Raw genomic sequence first — 18,163 nt, forward strand, 5'->3', positions numbered from 1 at the left:
GCAGTATGACATCTGAACTATTAAACTGATATATTATATACTGCAGTATGACATCTGAACTATTAAACTGATATATTATATACTGCAGTATGACATCTTTAGTATTAAACTGATATATTATATACTGCAGTATGACATCTGAACTATTAAACTGATATATTATATACTGCAGTATGACATCTGAACTATTAAACTGATATATCATATACTGCAGTATGACATCTGAACTATTAAACTGATATATAATATACTGCAGTATGACATCTTTAGTATTAAACTGATATATTATATACTGCAGTATGACATCTTTAGTATTAAACTGATATATTATATACTGCAGTATGACATCTGAACTATTAAACTGATATATTATATACTGCAGTATGACATCTGAACTATTAAACTGATATATTATATACTGCAGTATGACATCTGAACTATTAAACTGATATATAATATACTGCAGTATGACATCTTTAGTATTAATCAGATATATTATATACTGCAGTATGACATCTTTAGTATTAAACTGATATATTATATACTGCAGTATGACATCTGAACTATTAAACTGATATATAATATACTGCAGTATGACATCTTTAGTATTAAACTGATATATTATATACTGCAGTATGACATCTGAACTATTAAACTGATATATTATATACTGCAGTATGACAGTAGCTTCACAAAATATTCACCCCCCCCCCCTGGACTTTTTCCACATTTTGTTGTGTTTAAAATGTGATATTTTGTGTCATTGGTCTACACACAATACCCCACAATTTCAAAGTGTAGTTATGTTTTTAGAAATATTTACAAAAAAAAATGTAAAGCTGAAATGTCTTAAATCATTAAATACCAACCTCTTTGTTATGGCAAGTCTAAATCAATTCAGGAGTAAAAATGTGCTTTAACAAGTCCCATAATAAGTTGCATGGACTCACTCTGTGTGCAATAATATTGTTTAACATGAGTTTTGAATGACTATCTCATCTCTGTACCCCACACATACAATTATCTGTAAGGTCCCTCAGTCGAGCAGTGAATTCCAAACACAGACTCATCCACAAAGACCAGGGAGGTTTTTCAAGGCCTCGCAAAGAAGGGCACCTATTGGAAGATGGGTAAAAAAAAAAAAAAAGCAGACATTGAATATCCCTTTGAGCATGGTGAAGTTATGAATTACACTTTGGATGGTGTATCTATACACCCAGTCACTACAAAGATAAAGTGGTCCTTCCTAACTCAGTTGCCGGAGAGGAAGGAAACTGCTCAGGGATTTCACAATGAGGCCAATGGTAACTAAAAAAGTTACAGCGTTTAATAGCTGTGAAAGGAGAAAAAGGAGGATGGATAAACAACATTGTAGTTACTGCACATTACTAACCCAATTGAGAGTGAAAAGAAGGAAGCCTGTACAGAATAAAAATATTCCAAAACATGCATCCTGTTTGCAAAGAGGCACTAAAGTAAAACTGCAAAAATATGGCAAAGAAATGTATGTCCTGAATGTTTGAGGAAAATGTAAGACGACACATCACTGAGTACCACGTTTCACATTTTCAAGCATGGTGGTGGCTGCTTCATGTTCTGGGTATGCTTGCCGTTGGCAAGGACTAGAGAGGGTTTTCTAATAAAAAGAAACAGAATAGAGCTAAGCACATGCAAAATCCTAGAGGAAAACTTGGTTCAGTCTGCTTTCCTACACTGTAAGAAAAATGTACCCTTCAGCAGGACAATAACCTAAAACACAAGGTCAAATCTACACTGGAGTTACTTACCAAGATGACAGAGAATGTTTCTGAGTGGCCTACAGTAGTTCGTTTTGACTTAAATCGGCATGAGCATCTATGTCAAGACTTGAAAATGGCTGTCTAGCAATGATCAACAACCAACTTGACAGAGCTTGAAGAATTGTTTTAAAAATAATATTGTACAAAAACTGTACAATCCATTTGTGCTGAATTCTTAAAGACTTACCAAGAAAGACTTAAAAATGTAATCCCTTCCAAAGATGATTCTAACATTTACTGACTCAGAGGTGTGAATAATTATGTAAATTAAATATTTCTGTATATAACATGTTTTCACTTTGTCATTATGGGGTGTTGTGTGTAAATGAGTGATTTAAAAAAAAACAACATATATTGAACCTCTTTTGAAATCAGGCTGAAACACAACATGGAATATGTCATGTGGAATGAATACTTTCTGAAGGAACTGTACATTAAAACAGTGTCTGTACTAGGTCTCACTGACCTGGGGAGGATCCCTGTAGAAGTTACCTCACACTGAACCGTTAACCAGTGTCTGTACTAGGTCTCACTGACCTGGGGAGGATCCCTGTAGAAGTTACCTCACACTGAACCGTTAACCAGTGTCTGTACTAGGTCTCACTGACCTGGGGAGGATCCCTGTAGAAGTTACCTCACTCTGAACCGTTAACCAGTGTCTGTACTAGGTCTCACTGACCTGGGGAGGATCCCTGTAGAAGTTACCTCACACTGAACCGTTAACCAGTGTCTGTACTAGGTCTCACTGACCTGGGGAGGATCCCTGTAGAAGTTACCTCACACTGAACCGTTAAACAGTGTCTGTACTAGGTCTCACTGACCTGGGGAGGATCCCTGTAGAAGTTACCTCAGACTGAACCGTTAAACAGTGTCTGTACTAGGTCTCACTGACCTGGGGAGGATCCCTGTAGAAGTTACCTCACACTGAACCGTTAACCAGTGTCTGTACTAGGTCTCACTGACCTGGGGAGGATCCCTGTAGAAGTTACCTCACACTGAACCGTTAACCAGTGTCTGTACTAGGTCTCACTGACCTGGGGAGGATCCCTGTAGAAGTTACCTCACACTGAACCGTTAACCAGTGTCTGTACTAGGTCTCACTGACCTGGGGAGGATCCCTGTAGAAGTTACCTCACACTGAACCGTTAACCAGTGTCTGTACTAGGTCTCACTGACCTGGGGAGGATCCCTGTAGAAGTTACCTCAGACTGAACCTTTAAACAGTGTCTGTACTAGGTCTCACTGACCTGGGGAGGATCCCTGTAGAAGTTACCTCACTCTGAACCGTTAACCAGTGTCTGTACTAGGTCTCACTGACCTGGGGAGGATCCCTGTAGAAGTTACCTCACTCTGAACCGTTAACCAGTGTCTGTACTAGTTCTCACTGACCTGGGGAGGATCCCTGTAGAAGTTACCTCACACTGAACCGTTAAACAGTGTCTGTATTAGGTCTCACTGGGGAGTTGGGGAGGATCCCTGTAGAAGTTACCTTACTCTGAACCGTTAACCAGTGTCTGTACTAGGTCTCACTGACCTGGGGAGGATCCCTGTAGAAGTTACCTCACACTGAACCGTTAAACAGTGTCTGTACTAGGTCTCACTGACCTGGGGAGGATCCCTGTAGAAGTTACCTCACACTGAACCGTTAACCAGTGTCTGTACTAGGTCTCACTGACCTGGGGAGGATCCCTGTAGAAGTTACCTCACTCTGAACCGTTAACCAGTGTTTGTATTAGGTCTCACTGACCTGGGGAGGATCCCTGTAGAAGTAACCTCACTCTGAATCGTTAACCAGTGTCTGTACTAGGTCTCACTGACCTGGGGAGGATCCCTGTAGAAGTTACCTCAGACTGAACCGTTAACCAGTGTCAGTACTAGGTCTCACTGACCTGGGGAGGATCCTTGTAGAAGTTACCTCAGACTGAACCGTTAAACAGTGTCTGTACTAGGTCTCACTGACCTGGGGAGGATCCCTGTAGAAGTTACCTCAGACTGAACCGTTAAACAGTGTCTGTACTAGGTCTCACTGACCTGGGGAGGATCCCTGTAGAAGTTACCTCAGACTGAACCGTTAAACAGTGTCTGTACTAGGTCTCACTGACCTGGGGAGGATCCCTGTAGAAGTTACCTCACACTGAACCGTTAAACATTATCTGTACTAGGTCTCACTGACCTGGGGAGGATCCCTGTAGAAGTTACCTCACTCTGAACCGTTAACCAGTGTCTGTACTAGGTCTCACTGACCTGGGGAGGATCCCTGTAGAAGTTACCTCACACTGAACCGTTAACCAGTGTCTGTACTAGGTCTCACTGACCTGGGGAGGATCCCTGTAGAAGTTACCTCACACTGAACCGTTAACCAGTGTCTGTACTAGGTCTCACTGACCTGGGGAGGATCCCTGTAGAAGTTACCTCACTCTGAACCGTTAACCAGTGTCTGTACTAGGTCTCACTGACCTGGGGAGGATCCCTGTAGAAGTTACCTCACTCTGAACCGTGAACCACTGTCTGTACTAGGTCTCACTGACCTGGGGAGGATCCCTGTAGAAGTTACCTCACTCTGAACCGTTAACCAGTACCTGTACTAGGTCTCACTGACCTGGGGAGGATCCCTGTAGAAGTTACCTCACTCTGAACCGTTAACCAGTGTTTGTACTAGGTCTCACTGACCTGGGGAGGATCCCTGTAGAAGTTACCTCACACTGAACCGTTAACCAGTGTCTGTACTAGGTCTCACTGACCTGGGGAGGATCCCTGTAGAAGTTACCTCACACTGAACCGTTAACCAGTGTCTGTACTAGGTCTCACTGACCTGGGGAGGATCCCTGTAGAAGTTACCTCACTCTGAACCGTTAACCAGTGTCTGTACTAGGTCTCACTGACCTGGGGAGGATCCCTATAGAAGTTACCTCAGACTGAACCGTTAAATAGTGTCTGTACTAGGTCTCACTGACCTGGGGAGGATCCCTGTAGAAGTTACCTCACTCTGAACCGTTAACCAGTGTCTGTACTAGGTCTCACTGACCTGGGGAGGATCCCTGTAGAAGTTACCTCACACTGAACCGTTAAATAGTGTCTGTACTAGGTCTCACTGACCTGGGGAGGATCCCTGTAGAAGTTACCTCAGACTGAACCGTTAAATAGTGTCTGTACTAGGTCTCACTGACCTGGGGAGGATCCCTGTAGAAGTTACCTCACTCGGAAACCATTTAAGACAGTAGAAGAAAAAGGAAGAAAGGTAATATGTAATGGTCCCTGTCTGGCTCACTTGATAGATCATGGCATTAGTAATTCCAGGGTCAAAGGGTTTGGTTATTGGCATCTGTTACGTAAAAAATAAACACACAAAAAACATGAATATAAAGTCACGGAAGAGGCAGATATAATCTTCGATCTGTACCTAAGAGTGAGGAAGTGGGTGAAGTAGCCCTACGCCATGTTATTTTCATTGGGAGATGTTGACTCATCTCACGTAAAACACAGCGAGCCATCGCTTCATTCCGCCTTTACTCTTATCTCTCCAATCTCTCTTTCATCGGAGAGAGAGAGAATAGATTTATAAAACAGATTTATAAGGTGGTGGCGATGATGGGGAGAGGGTTGAGAATTACATGATGAAACAGAATACACAAGCTTGAGCAACATATGAATTGACTCTTGGCCCGTAGAACAAATTAAATTAAATTAAACGTTAAAGTTTTTTTATTGTTCTAAGATAAATCCAACAAAGGAACATACTGGAAGTACGGCACCTCCTCGACAGACCATACTGTAGGACACTCAGGTCGAGATCCAATCAGATCAAAGCGTCAGTCAGCGAGAGCAGACACCCGCATAGCGGATGTTTTGGCTTGTCGGAGGTAGAAGTGCTTTGGAGCCAAATCGATGAGCAGCTGCTCTTGGGGTCATTGTCACAAAGCCACAGATCAAATCAAATTGTATGGGTCACATGAGTCGAATACAACAGGTGTAGTAGACCTTACAGTGAAATGCTTACTTACAAGCAGCTAACCAATAATGCAGTTTATATATATATATATATATACTACTAAGAAATAAAAGTAACAAGTATTTTAAGAGCAGCAGTAAAATAACACTAGCGAGACTATATACAGGGGGGGTACCGGTACAGAGTCAATGTGCGGGGGCACTGGTTAGTCGAGGTAATTGAGGTAATATGTACATGTAGGTAGAGTTATTAAAGTGACTATGCATGGATAATAACAGAGAGTAGCAGCAGTGTATAAGAGGGGACGGGGACGGGGGGTTAATGCCATTTGACTAGATGTTCTGGAGTCTTATGGTTTGGGGGGGTAGAATCTGTTTAGAAGCCTCTTGGTCCTAGACTTGGAGCTCCGGTACCGCTTGCCGTGTGGTAGCAGAGAGAACAGTCTATGACTAGGGTGGCTGGGGTCTGACAATTTTTAGGGCCTTCCTCAGACACCACCTGGTATAGAGGTCCTGGATGGCTGGCAGCTTTTCCCCAGTGATGTACTGGGCCGTACACACTACCTTCTGAAGTGCCTTGCTGTCGGAGGCCGAACAGTTGCCATACCAGGCAGTGATGCAACCGGTCAGGATGCTCTCGATGGTGCAGCTGTAGAACCTTTTGAGGATCTGAGGACCCCATGCCAAATCTTTTCAGTCCCCTGAGGGGGAATAGGTTTTTGTCTTGATCACGTTGAGGGAGAGGTTGTTGTCCTGGCACCACACGGCCAAGTTTCTGACCTCCTCATCCCTATGGGCTTTAGCTAAGTGTGCTAACACAATCTTGTGACATTCAGGAGACCCGGTTAGCATCCAGTCAGTCACAAGAGCAAGATGAATTAGGTAGTGGAAAAGATATCCTTAGAAGGGCTATGACAGGGCTATTCACATTTACTTCTAAATTATCCATAGATAGGAACAGAAGGCACAACCATGTTCCAGAGTCATAGATTTCAGGAATGAGGCCATAACAGCTTGTAGCCCAAATGGTTAAAACGCTAGGGTCAAATTCATTGGAAGAAAATAAATTCAACGTGCCACATTGGCTTCAGAAACTACCAGAACCCTGTTTATTGTAGAGAGCATCTGTTCTCTTCTACAATTCCTGGCTGGAAAAGTACCAGGATGTTGAATCTGAATTTAGAGAACTGAATTTGAAAACTGAATCTGAATGCATCTGAGAAATTGCAAATATGACAATGAATGCAATATCTACCATATTTATATTGAATTTGAAATTTCAGTTACATTGAAATTAACTTTAAAAACTGAATGAAACATTAATTCAATTTCAAATCATGTTAATTTTCTGAATTCAATTGTTTAATTTGTGCATTCCAAATTTGACAATATTAAGTTTTAATTCAATACCTAACTACAAATTCAAAAATATTTAATTCAAATAGAGTTTCTGTGTTTGAAATCACTCCGCACTTGTGTTAGAAGTTAAGAGCAAAAAAAAGTAGTCTATATAGAAATAATTACGCTCCAATTGAAAAATCATGAAAGGACACAATGAGCATTTCTGTCATCCTGATGGAGGTGTAGATTACATCTCACATTCCAAGGCTTCTTGGGATTTCTCTTAATGCCACTCGGTGCAGCCAATGGCACGGTCCGCTTTAGGTAATAATGCCGGGAGACGCTTGTGGACTTCACATCTTTTTAATTTTATTTTTTTATTTCAACTTTAATTAACCAGGGCTCACTTAAAAGTAAAAAGTCCCATTGAGACTTCCCTGGTTAAATGAATAAAAAGTTAGGATTCAGCCCTAAGATCAGGGGTGTCAAACTCATTCCATGGACGACCTAGTGCAGTGCTTCCCAAACTCCAAGGGGTGCGTGTGTTGGTTTTTGCTCAAACGCTACACAGCTGAATCAAATGATCTTTAGTTTTATTTTTATTTCACCTTTATTTAACCAGGTAGGCTAGTTGAGAACAAGTTCTCATTTGCAGCTGCGACCTGGCCAAGATAAAGCATAGCAGTGTGAACAGACAACACAGCGTTACACATGGAGTAAACAATTAACAAGTCAATAACACAGTAGAAAAAAAGAGAGAGTCTATATACAATGTGTGCAAAAGGCATGAGGAGGTAGGCGAATAATTGCGATTTTGCAGATTAACACTGGAGTGATAAATGATCAGATGGTCATGTGCAGGTAGAGATACTGGTGTGCAAAAGAGCAGAAAAGTAATAAATAAAAACAGTATGGGGATGAGGTAGGTAAAAATGGGTGGGCTATTTACCGATAGACTATGTACAGCTGCAGCGATCGGTTAGCTGCTCAGATAGCAGATGTTTGAAGTTGGTGAGGGAGATAAAAGTCTCCAACACCGTAATTGGAAAATCCGGCTATAGTGGATCTGATTGAATCAGGGCCCTCAGTATAACGTCATCGTTATGGAGGATAATATATGCTTATACATGTTTAAAGAAATGGATTCCTCTGAACCACCGTTTAGAGAAAGAGACAGACACAGAGTCTGGCCAAGGAGAAACCATGACTATGACAGACGGAGGACTTTGTACCTAACTGATATAATGACTGTAAAATGTCCAGTTGTATATGTTTCCACACCACCCACGGAGTTACAGATAGACCAAGAGGACTTTTATTGAGAGTTTAGCGCCGCCTTGTGGTGACTTTAATGTAAACGTGGAGTCTTCTGTAGCTCAGTTGGTAGAGAATGGGTGCTTGCAACGCCAGGATATTGGGTTCGATTCCTGCGACCCCCCCATAAGTAAGATGAATGCATGCATGAATGTAAGTCACTTTGGAGAAAAGTGTTTGCTAGATGGGATATAAGTATGTCAACATCAGATCTGTCAAATTTTTATCAACTTAGATATAAATTCCATTACTTTACAACAAAGAACACGTGAATGATTCTCTTTCTCAAGACAGACAGACTGCAGGAAGGAACACCTGTGTTCTATCATGTATATCCCCAGGGATTTGGGGGGAAAACCAACCCCGTTCTCTGATATCTTGTGTGAGGCAGGCGAAGAGCACAGGGCTATATAAAGATGGCTCGATAATGAACAGGCATTGGAGGAATCCACGGCCCGCTCACCACACACACACATATACACACCCACACACTTCCTCCTATTAAGTCATCCCCGCCTTCTCTCTTCTCCAATTGGATATTGCCACTATGGCCCCTCCCCATAAGAACTTTGTCAAACAACTGTCAAAGCGTTCTAATTTGCATTCTCATGGAATGTAACTGTCATGGAACATTGGTTCCAACATGGTGCCAATTAAATGAAGGGGAAAAAATGATCTATTGTTAAGCTGTAGTCTGTGTGTCCTCTGGGCCCTGGTCAAATGTAAATGCACTACTTAGGGAAGTGGGTGCCATTTGGGAACCAACTTATATCTATGACAGAGCCAGACCACTCTGTCTCCTCTTTCTCCCTACAGACAAGTGTTTATTAATACATGTAAACCGAATCATAGTCGCCAGGGCAACGCATAGCAGCCCGCTGACTGGTGGAGAGGAGGCAGAGTCAATCCTCTCTCTCTCTCTCTATCTCTTTCTTTCTCCCTGTCTCTTTCTCTCTCTCTCTCTCTCTCTCTCTCTCTCTCTCTCTCTCTCTCTCTCTCTCTCTCTCTCTCTCTCTCTCTCTCTCTCTCTCTCTCTCTCGCTCTCTCTCTTTCATCTCTCCTTCCTTTCTCTCTTATCCTCCCCTCACTCTCTCTTCTCCAGACCCACTGTCTCAGTTTCATCTTGTGGATGTACTGTCTAAGGACGGAGGAGAGTAGAAAAGGACTGGAGAGAAAGTATTTGCTGAATGGTAAGTTTATCAAACATATCTAATAACATCAACTTCAACAAGTCTGTGCGTTTTTTTTGAGATCGTGGTCCAACAGCTACTTAACGTGTGTTTCTGGATCGGTTTTCAGAGTGTTTATCTGTAAAGCAGAGACACAGTTATTTATGTCCTGATAAAGTAGTTGTTTGGTCAGTGCAGGTTTGTACCTCTCTGAATCTGAATAATCTGCTGTAGGGCAGTTTGTGGGCAGTCAACTGTAAGGCAGTTTGTGGGCAGTCAACTGTAAGGCAGTTTGTGGGCAGTCAACTGTAAGGCAGTTTGTGGGCAGTCAACTGTAAGGCAGTTTGTGGGCAGTCAACTGTAAGGCAGTTTGTGGGCAGTCAACTGTAAGGCAGTTTGTGGGCAGTCAACTGTAAGGCAGTTTGTGGGCAGTCAACTGTAAGGCAGTTTGTGGACAGTCAACTGTAAGGCAGTTTGTACATGTACATAGGCGGGAGACTCATGACGGAGGCTCTGTAGGAATGTGTCTTCTCCAAGCGTACCCTGACCAGGCAGGAAGAGAGAGACAGCTGGTCCCCCTGCCATGCCGGTAACTGTCAATCCTAGGACACCGGCGACACTGCAGAGAGACTGGCGCTGAAAACATTGGTTAAATGTACATAAATTGTACATAAGAGGGGTACAGAGGGGTACAGCTAGGTAGTTTTCCAGAGTCCATTCACAGGTTACAAAAACTGACACAGTATATGACACAGGAAGTACTTGTATACAGCAGTGGTTTTCTTTTGAGTTAGCAGCTCATAAAATTGTTTTTTTTTTGGGGGGGGGGGGGGGGGGGGGTTGCCTCAGGTCCTGACAAGAACAGTTGGTTTTGTTTAATTGCTGGGTTCACAAAAAAACACTAAAACGTCAACAACGAGTCCAACAATAAGTAATAAGTGAGTCTTACAGAATAAGCTAATGCTAGCTCCGGCTAACTTAACAGGCCGAGTCATTACAGCTAAACACCGAGCTTAGTCTTCCTGACGCAGTGTGAATAGTTTGTCCATCGACTGGTGCATGACATGTTAGGACGATGTACTCTGTAATGTACTCTATGTCATAACAGTTGCTAAAGCGTTAGAGCCAGAGGCTACGAGCCAGGCTAGAGGGTGTCACAGTGTTTCTGTGAATGCCTGTGTATTAGGATACAGGTCAATGTGTGTCCCCATAAGAATAAGAGTAAACGCACAGTGTGAATGTGTGTGTGTGTGTGCGCGCGCGCGCGTGTGTGTGTGTGTGTGTGTGTGTGTGTGTGTGTGTGTGTGTGTGTGTGTGTGTGTGTGTGTGTGTGTGTGTGTGTGTGTGTGTGTGTGTGTGATCCCAGCTGTCCGTTGGTGCTAGGCTAGGGCAGCTGTCCCGTGGTGACTGACGTTCTTTAGGCTTACTGCTGTAATGCACCCCACCTCACCGTAACCCCTACCCCGCCTGGCCCCTTCCTCTGTTTCCAGTTGACTAAAACATCCTGATCGAAGACAACACCACCCCAGTCTGTTGAATGTGTTTCAACCTATAGACTCTGTGGTTGGCATGCCTGTCCGCCAAAACAAACAGTTTCCTATATGGTCGCAGCTGGCTTTTTCTACAATATCACATTATTAGGTTTACAATATTACTCACAACTTCATCTTCCTCCTCTTCATCACAGGGCATGGAAGACCAAGAGACTGAGCTGCCGATGGACCCGGAAATCTGCTTCGATCCGCTGTTCATCGACGAGGAAGATAAGTATGGGGACGATGGTGCTGAAGAGGAGACAGGCGCTTCATTCCAGCCTCTACTGGGAGATACCAGAACAGACACAGTCCTGACGGGCTCAGCTCACAGTCAGTCCTCCCTATCGGATACCTGCAGAGAGACACACCTGGATGAGACACGAGCCCAGTTCAAGGACATGGACACCATGTTTAGAAGTCGTGTCGGAGAAACGACAGACTCGTTTGGGTCTCACCTGTCGACGACGGCCCAAATTAACACACACCTTATTGGGTTAGGACAGAACCAGCCACACCTTAGTGGGGTAGGACAGAACCAGCCACACCTTAGTGGGTTAGGACAGAACCAGCCACACCTTAGTGGGTTAGGACAGAACCAGCCACACCTTAGTGGGTTAGGACAGATCCAGCCACACCTTAGTGGGTTAGGACAGAACCAGCCACACCTTAGTTGGTTAGGACAGATCCAGCCACACCTTAGTGGGGTAGGACAGAACCAGCCACACCTTAGTGGGTTAGGACAGATTCAGCCACACCTTAGTGGGGTAGGACAGAACCAGCCCCACCTTAGTGGGTTAGGACAGATTCAGCCACACCTTAGTGGGGTAGGACAGAACCAGCCCCACCTTAGTGGGTTAGGACAGATTCAACCACACCTGAGGGAGATGGATGACCTATTGAAGAGTTGTGAAGACATGACAGGTGTCTCCATCGACTCCTGCCTGTCCACCATGTACACAGACACACACCTGTCTGGAGCAGCTCAGAACCAGAATCAGTCAGACATACAGAAGATGGTTGCTATGATGGGGAGCTGTGGTGGTAATGAGTGTCACACAGGTGGATCCATCCTGACCTACACAGACACACACGTGGAGGAGTCTAGGAACCAGTGCCAAAGCCACCTGAAGGAGGTGGAATCCATTTTGGATCAGAGTGGAGCCACAGGAGCCGCTGTCCAGCCTCAGTTGCCTCCTCTTACCGCCGCAGGCACTCAGCTGAGTGGCACTATGGCTGAGTATCAGACCGAGCTAATGGCGATGCTGGCCATGTTAGAGAACTGTATGGAGGAGGCAGGGATTACCTTTGACCCTTTAGAGTGGACTTACCCTAGTTTACCCAAAGGATACGGCCAACCCAACCCCAACATGAAAAAGGTACCACAAGACAGACACATGGAGAGAGGAGTAGCAACACAAGGACACAAGGAGTCTGTGGGATGTGTGGATATGAAGCCATATTTGGGAAGTACCTTTGGCCAATTTGAGCCCCCAAGCTACCAAGCTATCTCCACAGAAAGACACTCGGATGAGTTAGGAGACTGTGGAGATACACACACAAGAGAGTCCATGTCCACGGTGGTATGTGACGAGGACACAGAAGGACATGTCTACGGTGTTTCTGTGGGGGACACAGAGGCTCACATTATCTGGGGTCAACAACTAGAGACAGGGCTGGGAGGGGTGGAGATGAGGGGATCCGTGCAGGAGTTGGAGGTGCTGGGTACTGCGCTAGAGGGGTGCATCGAGGAGGTGGAGAAACTGGAGAAGAGACGGAATGAACTGATGGGAGAGCTGCAGGCACTGAGAGAGGAGAAGACGGGGACAGAGGAAGGGAGTGAAGGAGGGCAGGCGGCACAGTTAAGCCAGGTGCTGAATATTGAGGCAGACGGGAGGAGGGAGGCGCGGATGAGGGAGTGGCAGTCTTTGAGGGCTGAGAGGAGTGAGGAGCAGAGGAGGCTGTCCAGTGTGCGTCTGGAGAGGCAGGGTCTTCAGGAGGAGATTAGGAGGCTGAAGAGGAGGCTGTTCTCTGTCGCCAGGGAGTGTGCTCACAACCAGGTCACCCTGGCAACCCAGCAGCGTGAGGTTGCCCTGCTAAACAAAGAACAGGTAGGGGCTGGAGTGTTCTTCTGACCATTCCAGAACTTTCTGAGTATCCACTACACTTCTGGGTGTTCAGGATATAGATGAGTATCCATTACACTTCTGGGTGTTCAGGATATACATGAGTATCCATTACACTTCTGGGTGTTCAGGATATACATGAGTATCCATTACACTTCTGGGTGTTCAGGATATACATGAGTATCCACTACACTTCTGGGTGTTCAGGATATACATGAGTATCCATTACACTTCTGGGTGTTCAGGATATACATGAGTATCCACTACACTTCTGGGTGTTCAGGATATACATGAGTATCCAATACACTTCTGGGTGTTCAGGATATACATGAGTATCCACTACACTTCTGGGTGTTCAGGATATACATGAGTATCCACTACACTTCTGGGTGTTCAGGATATACATGAGTATCCATTACACTTCTGGGTGTTCAGGATATACATGAGTATCCACTACACTTCTGGGTGTTCAGGATATACATGAGTATCCATTACACTTCTGGGTGTTCAGGATATACATGAGTATCCACTACACTTCTGGGTGTTCAGGATATACATGAGTATCCACTACACTTCTGGGTGTTCAGGATATACATGAGTATCCATTACACTTCTGGGTGTTCAGGATATACATGAGTATCCATTACACTTCTGGGTGTTCAGGATATACATGAGTATCCACTACACTTCTGGGTGTTCAGGATATACATGAGTATCCACTACACTTCTGGGTGTTCAGGATATACATGAGTATCCATTACACTTCTGGGTGTTCAGGATATACATGAGTATCCATTACACTTCTGGGTGTTCAGGATATACATGAGTATCCACTACACTTCTGGGTGTTCAGGATATACATGAGTATCCACTACACTTCTGGGTGTTCAGGATATACATGAGTATCCATTACACTTCTGGGTGTTCAGGATATACATGAGTATCCATTACACTTCTGGGTGTTCAGGATATACATGAGTATCCACTACACTTCTGGGTGTTCCAGCACCTTTTTTAATTATTATTATTTTTATTTAACCAGGTAGGCCAGTTGAGAACAAGTTCTCATTTACAACTGCGACCTGGCCAAGATAAAGCAAAGCAGTACGACAAAAACAACACAGAGTTACACATGGGATTAACAAACATACAGTCAATAACACAATAGAAAAATCTGTATACAGTGTGTGCAAATGAAGTAAGGAGGTAAGGCAATAAATGGGCTAATAGTGGTGAAGTAATTACAATTTAGCAAATTAACACTGGAGTGATAGACGTGCAGATGAGGATGTGCAAGTAGAAATGCTGGTGTGCAAAAGAGCAGAAAAACAAATATTGGGATGAGGCAGGTAGTTGGTTGGATGGGCTATTTACAGATGGGCTGTGTATAGCTGCAGCGATCGGGTGTCCATATACCTTCTGAGTATCCATGAATCTTCTGGGTGTTCCAGCACCCTCTGAGTATCCATGATTCTTCTGGGTGTTCCAGCACCTTCTGAGTATCCATGAATCTTCTGGGTGTTCCAGCACCTTCTGAGTATCCATGAATCTTCTGGGTGTTCCAGCACCTTCTGGGTATCCATGAATCTTCTGGGTGTTCCAGCACCTTCTGAGTATCCATGAATCTTCTGGGTGTTCCAGCACCTTCTGAGAATCCATGAATCTTCTGGGTGTTCCAGCACCTTCTGAGTATCCATGAATCTTCTGGGTGTTCCAGCACCTTCTGAGTATCCATGAATCTTCTGGGTGTTCCAGCACCCTCTGAGTATCCATGAATCTTCTGGGTGTTCCAGCACCTTCTGAGTATCCATGAATCTTCTGGGTGTGCCTTCTGTGCTAGACAACCTTCTGAATGTTCCTAAACCGTCAGTATTCCAAAACCTTATGTGCATTCTAGAACCTTCTTGAGTGTTTTGTATATCCTGAACCCCCAGAATATTGTATGAGTGTTCTAGAGTATTTCAAATGTTAAATGTTCTAGAACACTGAGTGTTCCAGAACCCTCTGCTACGTTCATCAGAGCTCAAAAGGCAATGCAGGTTATTCTCTCTCTCTCTCTCGCTCTCTCTCTCTCTCTTACTCTCTCTCTCTCTCTCTCACTCTCTCTCTCTCTCTCGCTCTCTCTCTCTCTCTCTTGCTCTCTCGCTCTCCGTCTCGCTCTCTCTCTCGCTCTCCGTCTCGCTCTCCGTCTCTTCCCCAGCTGGAACTTGACGCACTGATCATCAAGCTGACGGAGGAGGTGTCTCAGCTTCGCTCCACCCACCAGTCCCAGCTCTCCACTCTGCAGTCCCAGCTCCAGACCCACAGCCAGACACCCAACCCCATAGAGGAGATGACCCAGAGCAAGAGGAACTCCTGTGGGGAGTTACAGCAGTACCTGCAGGGGGGGCTCAAGGCCCTGGAGGAAAGGTATTCTCTCTCAACATTGCCAGGCGTTATCATAACTCAAAGGTGGTCTCTAGTGAAGCATGGCACTAGGATTGACACAGCAATTATGAGGTACGCACTTATCATGATTGGTACTATGATCATGAATTATATATCATGATACCAAATTCCAATAGCGGCAGTATTGTTATTTTACTGCTGCTCTTTAATTATTTGTTATTCTTATCTCTTTTTTTGGGGGGGGGGTGGTATTTTCTTAAAACTGCATGGTTGGTTAAGGGCTTGTAACTAAGCATTTCACTGTAAGGTCTACTACACCTGTTGTATTCAGCATTTCACTGTAAGGTCTACTACACCTGTTGTATTCAGCATTTCACTGTAAGGTCTACTACACCTGTAGTATTCAGCATTTCACTGTAAGGTCTACTACACCTGTTGTATTCAGCATTTCACTGTAAGGTCTACTACACCTGTTGTATTCAGCATTTCACTGTGAGGTCTACTACACCTGTTGTATTCAGCATTTCACTGTGAGGTCTACTACACCTGTTGTATTCAGCATTTCACTGTGAGGTCTACTACACCTGTTGTACTCAGCATTTCACTGTAAGGTCTACTACACCTGTTGTATTCACCATTTCACTGTAAGGTCTACTACACCTGTTGTATTCAGCATTTCACTGTAAAGTCTACTACACCTGTTGTATTCGGCGCATGTGACAAATACAATTTGATTTGATCCCGTACATAGATTTGCAGATGTTTTGTCAGGTGCACTGAAATTCATTATCCTCTCTCCTCCTCCCCCAGGTATGAGCCAATGCTGCTGGCCCTGTTGAAGCGGAGGGAGGTGACGTCAGAGGCCCTGGTGAAGGCCAGGCAGCAGGCCCAGGAGCTGAGGGCCCGCCGGGGGCCCCTGAGGGAGGAGGGACAGAGGCTGGGGCTGCAGAGAGCCTGCCTGGAGGAGAGACTCAAACTGACGGAGACACACAGGAGAGAGGACGTGGAGCAGTATAGGGTATGGAGGGATGAAGGGAGGGATGGAATGAGACACACAGGAGAGAGGACGTGGAGCAGTATAGGGTATCGAGAGATGAAGGGAGGGATGGAATGAGGGAGAGGTCCAGATAGATAAGGTTGGAATTACAAGGCTGTCCAAGACACGCTCATAACAAATCAAGGCACCTCCAACACACACAAAGACAGAGATTAGAACACCAGTCTTTCAATACATTATAAAGACACTAATGTCAGGTTTATGAAACCTCCCCACAGGAGACAGTGGACAGGCTGGAGGAGACCAGCAGAGAGCAGAAGATGGAGCTACAAATTCAGAAGAGGAAAACCAAGGAAATGGAGGAACTGAGAGACAGTCTTACGAAAGAAGTCTACCTGTACAGGTGAGACAATTCACCGTTTCAAGCTCCTAATTCAACCTTTCCGGAATTTACCACATGTTGTCATGTTGTCTGTAATCTGGGGATTTTTTTTTGTTCTCCTTACAGAGGCATCGTCGAGGACCATAACAAGAATGATCTCACCAGTGTGAGGGAGGAAACATGACCGCTGGGACTAATAGAAGTCAAATATAATATGACTGTACATATCATTAAGAACACCTTCCTATTATTGCTTTGCAGTTCTTGACACAAACCGGTGCGCCTGGCACCTACTACCACACTCTGTTCAAAGGCAGTTACACATGTTGTCCATTCACCCTCTGAGTGACACACATATACAATCCATGTCTCAACTGTCTCAAGGCTTAAAACTCCTTCTTTAACCCCGTCTCCTCCCCTTCATCTACATGTCTCCTCCCCTTCATCTACATGTCTCCTCCCCTTTCATCTACATTAACAAGTGACATCAATAAGGGATCATATCTTTCACCTGGATTCACCTGGTCAGTCTATGTCATGGAAAGAGCAGGTGTTCTTAATGTTTTGTCCACTCAGTGTAAGTCAGTTTTAGGTAACGAGACGAACTGCCCTTTGTCTGTACACAGTCACTTCTATTATAACCTGCTTTACAAATATACTTTTCAGATGCATGTGTGAGTATTATCTGGAACGATAAGAGAGAGACATTGAAAATGTTTTTTTTTTTTTTTTAAACAAGGGAAAAAGAAAGATGGCTGTTTCGTACACTGGCAGCTGAAACCTGAGTTACCAATCAGGTTTGGAAAGCGGTCTCTTTTAAACATCAAAATCTCAACAACATCATTATCATTCTATATTTAGACATTGTTAAACATCTGTAGAGCAGAAGGTTCTGGAACAGTCTGAAGATAGATGTGATTTTTGTATTCTTTATAGAGAGCATTGCGGTCATGAATACATTTTTTAAAAAAGGGTGTTGTGTTCTTTTAAACTGTAAACTATCTTGAGTGTTGGTGAGGAGTTTACTGCCATTAGTCAGAACACAGGGCCTGCCTTCCCAAATCGCACTCTATCCTCTACGTAGTGCACTACTTTTGACCCTGGCCCGGTGTCAGGGAATAGGGTGCACTATACAGGGAACAGGGTGCCATTTGGGAAGGCCCAAGC

At 44.2% G+C, this 18,163-nt stretch overlaps 1 protein-coding gene across 1 annotated transcript in view; it reads left to right on the top strand.

The window, feature by feature from the left end:
- Positions 1 to 17,960, top strand: part of sync (syncoilin, intermediate filament protein) — a 44,122-nt gene extending 26,162 nt beyond the window's left edge. The window contains exons 2-7 of the mRNA XM_036953657.1: positions 9,505 to 9,592; positions 11,259 to 13,214; positions 15,430 to 15,638; positions 16,428 to 16,635; positions 16,893 to 17,017; positions 17,123 to 17,960. Coding sequence (XP_036809552.1) covers positions 9,590 to 9,592; positions 11,259 to 13,214; positions 15,430 to 15,638; positions 16,428 to 16,635; positions 16,893 to 17,017; positions 17,123 to 17,180 — 2,559 coding nt within the window. The 5' untranslated portion in view covers positions 9,505 to 9,589 and the 3' untranslated portion in view covers positions 17,181 to 17,960. The remainder of the gene's footprint in view (positions 1 to 9,504; positions 9,593 to 11,258; positions 13,215 to 15,429; positions 15,639 to 16,427; positions 16,636 to 16,892; positions 17,018 to 17,122) is intronic.
- The last annotated feature ends 203 nt before the right edge of the window (positions 17,961 to 18,163 follow it).

The sequence above is a fragment of the Oncorhynchus mykiss genome, chromosome 18 (assembly GCF_013265735.2).
Source record: "Oncorhynchus mykiss isolate Arlee chromosome 18, USDA_OmykA_1.1, whole genome shotgun sequence".
Lineage (NCBI taxonomy): Eukaryota > Metazoa > Chordata > Actinopteri > Salmoniformes > Salmonidae > Oncorhynchus > Oncorhynchus mykiss.